At 44.5% G+C, this 8,762-nt stretch overlaps 1 protein-coding gene across 2 annotated transcripts in view; it reads left to right on the forward strand.

Moving 5' to 3' along the window:
* AOPEP (aminopeptidase O (putative)) overlaps positions 1-8,762 on the forward strand; it is a 318,679-nt gene that overhangs the window by 43,180 nt on the left and 266,737 nt on the right. For both annotated transcript variants that reach the window (XM_007448285.1, XM_007448286.1), the window contains exon 4: positions 7,656-7,901. In XM_007448285.1, the coding sequence (XP_007448347.1) occupies positions 7,656-7,901 (246 nt within the window). The remainder of the gene's footprint in view (positions 1-7,655; positions 7,902-8,762) is intronic.

Here is an 8,762-nt window from a genome sequence, read left to right on the forward strand (position 1 = left end):
CTGCTGAGAAATTAAACCAAAATATGATTAATCAAAGCAGGAAAAGCCCTGCTGGGAGAGAAAGCGAGTTGAGAGGCAGAAATGTGGGCATATTGTTTATGCAGAAAGAAAGAGAAAAGAAATATATATGAAATCCTCTGTGTAGTCAGGTGAAATATTTTTATGTGTTTCATTAAGTCAACAGAATCTTCAGATTCAATGCTTTCCTTCTACACCTTTTAACTTTGGTTTTCAGTACTTACTTGTTCAAAAACACAACTTAATAGAAAGAAGTTGCTTGTCTGGTGGATTACCTTGTAGGCCACTCTGCTGTTTTGGTTCCGTGACTGCTATTAGCAGTGTGTTTGTAGGGGCAGCCCTACAAACGTGGGGGGAGTCAGCCTCCTTAGGAGCACAGGACATGAGGAAGCTGGCAGACGGCCATTGGGTTTTAAGAATCCTGCCGGGTCAGGGCTCTGTTAACTTCAGCAGCAATGTCTTCTTTTTCAGGGTGGATCAGAGAAAATAAAAAAAAATTTTTTTTAATTAGTATAGGCCTTAGGATATTTACTTGCAGCCTCCCGAGGCATTCACCTATTTCTAGTTTTCAGAGCCAGTAGGGGGGAGAATGCACATGTGAGGCACAGAAGTGTGCTCACTGTGCGCTGTTGCGTCATGCTTTATTCCTAGGACTTTGACAGCCACGTCAGTTTAATCTTTTTTCCTGTTTACAGAAAGTCACTAAGTCAGTACCTTTTGGTGGAGAGTAATGATACAGATGCTTAGTTCATCCTTGAAAACCAACTAAGATACGCTCTTAGTGCAAATTCCTTTTGTTTTATTTTGCTATGTTGCTTTCATTCTTACCACAGTGACAACAGTGGTTGGTATCCTTAGGAGATAAAGCCATTGAGGCCTCTCTTAACATAGGCATGGCTTATTGCCCGCATTTACTTTTTGGAGGAAGGGAAGTAATTTCTACTTCCTACTCAGTAACTTGCCTATTTTGGACTGTCAGCCCTGAGCTATATAGAGGATCCTAGATTGCTTATTGGATTTTACTTCTGCACTCTTGAGGGAAGAAGAGAACTGTGGACAGAAGTGACATGCTGCTTTCACATGGGAACATTTAATTGCATGTGCAACCCTCCGATACTCTCTTCCCTTGTTACTGAGATCACAAAGTAGGCCTCACTTTGCAGTTGCAGGCAGCCTAGACTTCTGAGTGGGGAGAACAGGTGTCCTGGAGAGTCACTTGGATTCACAGTGCGCTTGGTATGAGTGAGAAATAACCTTTTTTTCTGTTAAGCCACTGGAACACTGGGGCTATTTCTTACTGCAGCATATCCTAGCCTATCCTGAATTGATACAGAAGCCACTGGTTGTGGCAGTCAGGGAAAGTCTTGATCTAAATGTCATCTCAGTTAGTTCTGAGGATAAGCCTATAAGTTAGACAGGCTTTATTATCTCCATTTTTCACATAAAGATACTGAAGCTTCAGACAGCAACTTGTTCATGTTCATAACCCTGCTGAGTTACAATGCCCAGATTCACATCTGGGCTTGACCCCCTAGACAGGTGATTTAGAATCTTGCCTGGGGACTTTTAAAAACTCTATGTAACATCCACACCTCACCTGGAGTCTGATCTACCTTCCCACCTGGAGAGTCAGCACCATGATTGAGCCACGGTTGTTGATTGGAACCTGTCACGTGGAATAGAAAACAGAAGTTGAGAGCATTGCCTTTGAGGCCGAAGGTGCCATTTCTGCTGACCGTGTATGTTTCTCTGGGCAAGCCCTACTTCGCTTCTCTGTAGAGTAAAGACTTTGTTCGGGGTTCTCAGAGTCTTTGTGGTAAAGAAGCACGGTGCTCTTTATCTATACCCGCAGGACTCATTGATTCTTAGGGGAGGTGTGCATTGAAAAGTGTGTGCCTTAGGAAGGCAGGCGAAAGCAAAGGTAGAAATTTGTTATTTTGTCCTTCTAGCCATATTCCCAGAGACACGAGGTGGGGGAGTGGGCAGCAGCCATTTCTCGTGTGTGTTCTTTGCTGCCCAGAAGTAACTGCAATGGCTTTTCACTCTTCTTGCACCCATAATTGTGATGGGAGCAGGATATGGACAGATTGAGTGGGGATTCTGGGAAGAGATGGTATCTGAAATTCCTAATGGGGTTTAGGGGAAGGGGTAAATCTGTTTCCTCTTTTGTCCTCCTGAGTCAGAACCAATTGAGAAACAGACAGAAGGAGAGCAAAATAAAGGCTTTTTTTGGTTGACAGAAGCTGGACGGAGGGAGTGTCCAGGTGCACAGTTTCAGTGGGCTTTCTAGTACTCTTCATTTCCAAATTAGACAAACTTACCCACCCACCCAGTGACCCACCCAGTGACCCACCCAGCTGGACCTCCGCCAGCCTCCACAACACAGATGCACACAGACTGCCTAGCAGCCAAAAGTAACCCCTCTGTGGGCAAGCGGATTAAACAAGAGAAAGCCCAGAGTGGCAAGCCAGTCTGATCAGCTGTGGAGAGAGGTCAGGGGTGCCACTCCGGGGAAGCATGTCCTTGTATGGAAACAAGGGCCTGCGGAATGGAGTCCCTCCCGCACGCCTTTCCACGTCTGACATGCTATGACTAAGTTTTCCCTCCGTTCATCAAAAATGTACTGCTGATAAATTAGTAGCTTACATTTTGCTTAATCCTTCCCTGGCTGCGTGCTTCATGTGTGCTGTCTTTAGTCATCAAAGGGTGGCTTTGTGTTTTTATCCATTAAATCTTTGGCTCCATGCTAAGTTTGCCAACAGAGGTGCTCTGAAGTGCCAACCGCAGTGGTGTTTTTGGTTATGTTCACATCTGGTCCCCTTGGCTCCCCCTCCAATACGCCCCCGCCCCGCTGCCCTTTTCTACTTCAAACCTTCCTAAGACCGCCAGTTCAGTTCATGTAAATGTAACGTATACAGGGGCCTTATATACCACAGGCCTGCGTTTGACTGAAGTGTTCATCTGGGTCCCAGAAATTTGACCAAAGTATTGGTCACTGAACTTTTGATCACTGTTCATGTGGCCTAAATTATCGGAAGAACATTCTCTCTTCCAGCTCCAGTTCCACACATGCTCTAGCCCATTCTGGGTGAGCAAATACGTTAGTTAACAGGCACTTAGGTAAACTTTTGAAAGTTTATCAACTTTTCTTTGTGTTATGTTTAACGTCTCAAAAGGCCTTTGTTAAAGCACTGTCTTCAGTTGGGGGCCATACAGCTTAAGCACGACATGGAAACTTGGATAAAGTTCAGAGGACTCAGGAAAAATGATTGAAAGCATGGAGAGCAGGCAACCCAAAGAAGAAAAGGCGTTGAGGTTGTTCACTCTAAAGAAGGGACGACTTGGTAGGGGAAGAGGTCTTCTTTAGAGTTGTAAAGGCGATGAAAAATTCCCTTGCGGACCTTGGAGGATGAATGCTGTTTCTCTCTCTTTGAGAGTCTGGAAAAGAAGGAATAATATATATATAACATATTATACATATATATAAATCATAGGAAAAAATGCCGATTTCCAGTACACCCTTCACTATGAGAGAAGCCTTTCCATATCTTTCTGGCGTGGTTTGATTTCTCCAGCCCTTGCTCCCTCAAGGTATTTCGGCTTTCTGTCTCTTACTGCACCCATCTCAATTTGCTTTGCAATGCACTGAATGCCCTGAGAAAATGCATCCAGCTTCCAGACACTACTACATCACTGTATATATCGACATCGTTGTCAACAATTCATTGGGGGCTGGTGCTGGCATTTTGAACACTCATGATTTTTATGGTAAGCAAGCATCCAATCCGCTTGCTGAAATATGTTAATAAATTGTGTAAACTGTGTCACTGTACCTTTCAGAATCTAAAGTTTTTTCTCCCAAGAGAAAAAGCTCCTCAAAGATAGGGTTGGAGGGCTTCCCTGGTGGCGCAATGGTTGAGAGTCCGCCTGCCGATGCAGGGGACGCGGGTTCATGCCCCGGTCTGGGAAGATCCCACATGACGCGGAGCGGCTGGGCCCGTGAGCCATGGCCACTGAGCCTGCGCGTCCGGAGCCTGTGCACCGCAACGGGAGAGGCCACAGCAGTAAGAGGCCAGCGTACTGCAAAAAAAAAAAAAAAAAAAAAGATAGGGTTGGAGATTTATTCATACATGTGTACACAACAGCATCCTCTGAGGTGTCTTGAATAGAGCAAGGATGCTGGAAATATTTACTAAATTGTCAGGTTGAACCGAGGAAGGGGTTTTTGAGTAAAGGCTATGCATTCCCAAGGGAGACTTTTCCAGCCATTCCTTTTGAACCTATGACAGGGAAACATTTGTGTCAGGTGGTTCTAGTTCAGAACCTTCTTGAAACAAGAGGATGGCTGAAGGAGAACTTCCTGACAGTTTTCAATCTTGGGATTATGAGTAAAACATGGTCACTCTCACGCCTTGGAAGGACCTCTTATAAAATAATTTCAGCCTAGAAATTGTATGAGAGGGAACCAGTGATCAGGTTCCCATCATTTACTAGCCTAGCATATATTTCACCAGTTCTTCCCACTCTTGCCCACTAATGGGCAATAACTACAAAAAGGAGCAGGAAGGGCTTCCCTGGTGGCACAGTGGTTGAGAGTCCGCCTGCCAATGCAGGGGACGTGGGTTCGTGCCCCGGTCCGGGAAGATCCCACATGCCGCGGAGCAGCTAGGCCCGTGAGCCATGGCCGCTGAGCCTGTGCGTCCAGAGCCTGTGCTCCGCAACGGGAGAGGCCACAGCAGTGAGAGGCCTGCGTACCGCAAAAAAAAAAAAAAAAGAGGAGCAGAAAGTCAGAGAACCACATACCAGCTGAGCTCAGCTTCGAAAAAAATCCAGGGTCCCAGTTAATTCAAGAAGCATCATGAAGTATGTAGAGAAGGAGGGTCAGCAGTGAGGAGCTTATGATGATTCACGATGTGATGAAAAGAATAGTTCTTACTCTTTAGGAATGTTGTGTGGATTAATTGGGATAATGTACATGAAGTGTTCAGAACAGTGCTTGGCACATAGTAAAATGTTCAGTAGCAGTTGTGGTAGGAGTTATTATTGTTTATTCTTATTATAGTTAGTATTACAGATTATTAATTAACAATTGAATATTATTAATAATCTGTACTATTAATATATTTACTCTGGTTACAAGTCTGGGCACAACAAGGAAGAGGTATTTACAAATGTTTGATTTGTTGGTATTGAGAGTATATTGGAGCAGGCACATACACAGATTAATAACTGAAGGTTAGTGTGAAAGGAAGATACAGCACCTTTGAGTTAATACTGGTTCTGTGGAAGACTATTCTTGACTCTGTGCAAGTACAGTGTTGCCTCACTGCTTCAGGAACATGGCTGTTGTACGAAGAGGGGCTTCTGTGGTGGGTTGTCATGGAATCACAGAGCCAGAAGAAATCTTAGAAACCATTTTAGGTTTTCTGTTTGTTTGTTTTTAATTAAAGCATAATTAACATACAACAGAATGCATGGATCTTAAGTGTTTGGCTTGATGAGCTTTTGATGATTGTATGTACCCTAAACCAGACAGAGAATGTTCCATCACCCCCATGAGTTCCCTCACACCCCCTTCCAATCAATTCCTCCCCTCCCCCCAGCAGCCACTTTTGTGAGACCATGTTAGAGATGAGGAAAAAAGAGGCCCCAGATATTGAGTTGCTTGCCTCAGGTCACAGCTAGCCAGTCACAGACTCTGAAGCCTAGGTTTCCTGATCCCCACGTTAGGAACACACGTGTGGCTTCCCAGGTGCCATTTCCATTTGTATTGGGAGCCTTTAATGGTCTGACATAGCTTGATTATAGCTAGATTGCCTTAAAGTCCTGCATATTCTCTCAGGCTTTGATTATGAAAAATGGTGCTGATTCACACAACCGGCATGACCTTCATTACCCTGGCTAGTGCCATTCCTGTCCAGAGAGAATTTAACTCACCTTTTCTTTTGAACGAAGTGACTTTTTTGGGTATACCTTTGGCTACCCCAAACTATTCTCTAACCTTTGATTGAATTGATGCACCAGCACAGTACTTGTCATTAGGTGGACAGTTGCAGCCTTTTCAGTTAGATGTTTACCAATAGGCACCTATACTCACTCTCTGTAAGGCAAGGTTATCAATCCAGGGACTTTGGCTAGCGTTCAATGTCAATAATGATGTTCTTCCTGTCACTTTATCCTGACAGAAGTTTTTATGGGTCTCCACCCATTTCTTTTACCCTAAACTGTGGTGAAATGTCATCAGTGCTGGAAGCTGTGTTCTATGTCCCAGGCTGGTGGAGGGCAAGGCTTATCTCCATAGCTGCGTGGATCTCCTTGGGCAGTGCTGGCCTTGGATGGGTGAAAGGCACTTCAGAAACGTGGAGAGGAATTATTGTTGCAGTCTGCCCTTATTGGGATGTGCCAGCATTTTAAGGTTTTTCAGTATTCAGTATGAATCTAATAAGCACCTATGGTTAGAATTATAATTTGTAAATTTAAATTAGAGAGGCTTTCCCTTCTGTTTGAATAAAGGATGTGTTAACCGGTGGAAAAATAGAGTTTCCTTTGATGTTGGTTTCTTTGGGTAGATAAGTTCTCTTGAGGCCTCTGAGTCAGGTTCTAGGAATTCTTTTTCAGCTCCACCTTTGACAGAATAACTGGCAGTGGTCAGATGGTATGGGCTGGGCTCTGGTCTGTTTCCTTAAAAGGTTGATTCAGTTAAATTTGTATTGAAAGTGGATTGGGGGAAATACTGTATCAAAGTGCTTCTGTATTCCTTAACAGCACAACTTTTGATGGCCTTTGTAAAGAACAGCTAGGTTACTTTTCAGTAAAATGGATTGTATTCTTTTGAAAAGCTTTGTCATTTGGTTCGCATGATACATCACTGAGTCTGTATCTTTTTGTTCTGTTTTTTTTTTTTTTTTTTTTTTTTTCACGGGCCTCTCACTGTTGTGGCCTCTTCCGTTGCGGAGCACAGGCTCCGGACGCGCCGCGGGCCTCTCACTGTTGTGGCCTATCCCGCTGTGGAGCCTGTGGACGCGCAGGCTCAGCGGCCATGGCTCACGGGCCCAGCCACTCCGCGGCATGTGGGATCTTCCCGGACCGGGGCTCGAACCCGTGTCCCCTGCATCGGCAGGTGGACTCTCAACAACTGCGCCACCAGGGAAGCCCGAGTCTGTATCTTTTATTGTAGAACATTTCAGAGTGAGATCTTTAGCTTGGTTGCACTGTCCCTTCCTTTCTGAGTTGCAAATTGTCCCTGGACTGGAGAAGATTTTCCCCGTAGTGACATTTGAAAGGGCACGTTTCTGAGGGCAGGAAATTGCTTTTTATTTTGGTGGGGGGTTGTTTTGTTATTTTGAATCTTGGAGGTTCCCCCTATTTATTCTAAAAGAAGATTTTACTACTTTTACTTAGCTTAGATTGAAAATAGTCGATTCAGCACATTGATAAGTATTTTGACCTGTCATTTTTCACCACTGTGCAGAAACAGACAAGCCAAGAACCAAAATGAACTGCTTTGCTTATAAGCCCATCAGAGCCACTGTCTCCTAGAAGCTGTCTGTGTCTGTGAGAGTTCCTCATCTCCATGGCAAGGGGAATAAACCTGATTTACCAATAAAACGCATCTACTTATTTCGTGTTGTTCCCAGGTATGTTGGTGTTTGTGGTCACATGGAGTACCCCTGCCGCTTCCAGAATGCTTCTGCCACCACCCAGGAGATAATTCCTCATCGGGTCTTTGCTCCAGTGTGCCTGAAGGGTGCCTGCCGAGAGACCCTTCTGCCGCTGATCCCTCCTTGCCTCTCAGCAGCACACTCTGTCCTGGGAACACACCCGTTCTCCAGGCTGGATGTACTCATTGTTCCTGCCAACTTTCCGAGTCTGGGGATGGCCAGGTACGTTGTTCTGGTGTGGCTCTGTGGAAGTTCTTTGACTACTTCTTGCTTTCGCTGAGCTCTGTCAGAGCAATCGTTTGATTAGGTTGGAAGGGCCATCTCACTGCTGCCTTGAGGGATGGTGTGTGTATACTCCACCATGCATGAGCCTTTGGGTGTCATGGGCTCAATTCAGTTGCCTTGAGAGTAAACACTCACATCGTTGCTGGGATTGAGAACACACTGTGCCCCCAGAATGGTGTATGTTGGACTGTGGCTAATCAGGGGCTAGTTAGCTCAGGTGGTGACAGCATAATGCTAACAAGCCCAACGGTCATAGCTCTGGGCAGAGTAACACAACTTGCTTCTAGAGCACAGACTGCTCGCGTAATCCCGACCAGCTGTCTCATGCATTCTCACCACTGGTCACAAGGGCAACGACTTGAGAGCCCCTGTGTCAGAGAGACTGTGGATGAATCAGTGTAAATCTATCACGGCTGCTAGAAAAACAGCTCAAAGCAGATGGCTCACTAGGGAAGGTTAGGGGGTCACTTGTCTTGCTACTATTTTTTAATATAATAAATGTATTATTCTTATTGTCATCCCAGTTTAGTTCCTATGGAAAATCAAGACCTGAAAGTTGAACCTTTTCCTATATGTAATTTATGCCTAAAATTCATTCATTAATGCTGTTGTTCATTCAGTAATAGGTAACCACGTTTCACTCAGTGTTTTACTTGGTTACGTACTCAGGATTTTCTTGGTTATATTTCTGTTTGAAAATCTTAATCATTAACAGTGAATATGCTCGACTAAGGATGGGAAAAATAAGCTCATCAAAACATGTGACTTTAAGTTTTTCCCTATTAGTCAAGGAAATTC

The sequence above is a fragment of the Lipotes vexillifer genome, unplaced genomic scaffold, assembly GCF_000442215.2.
Source record: "Lipotes vexillifer unplaced genomic scaffold, Lipotes_vexillifer_v1.1 scaffold252, whole genome shotgun sequence".
Lineage (NCBI taxonomy): Eukaryota > Metazoa > Chordata > Mammalia > Artiodactyla > Lipotidae > Lipotes > Lipotes vexillifer.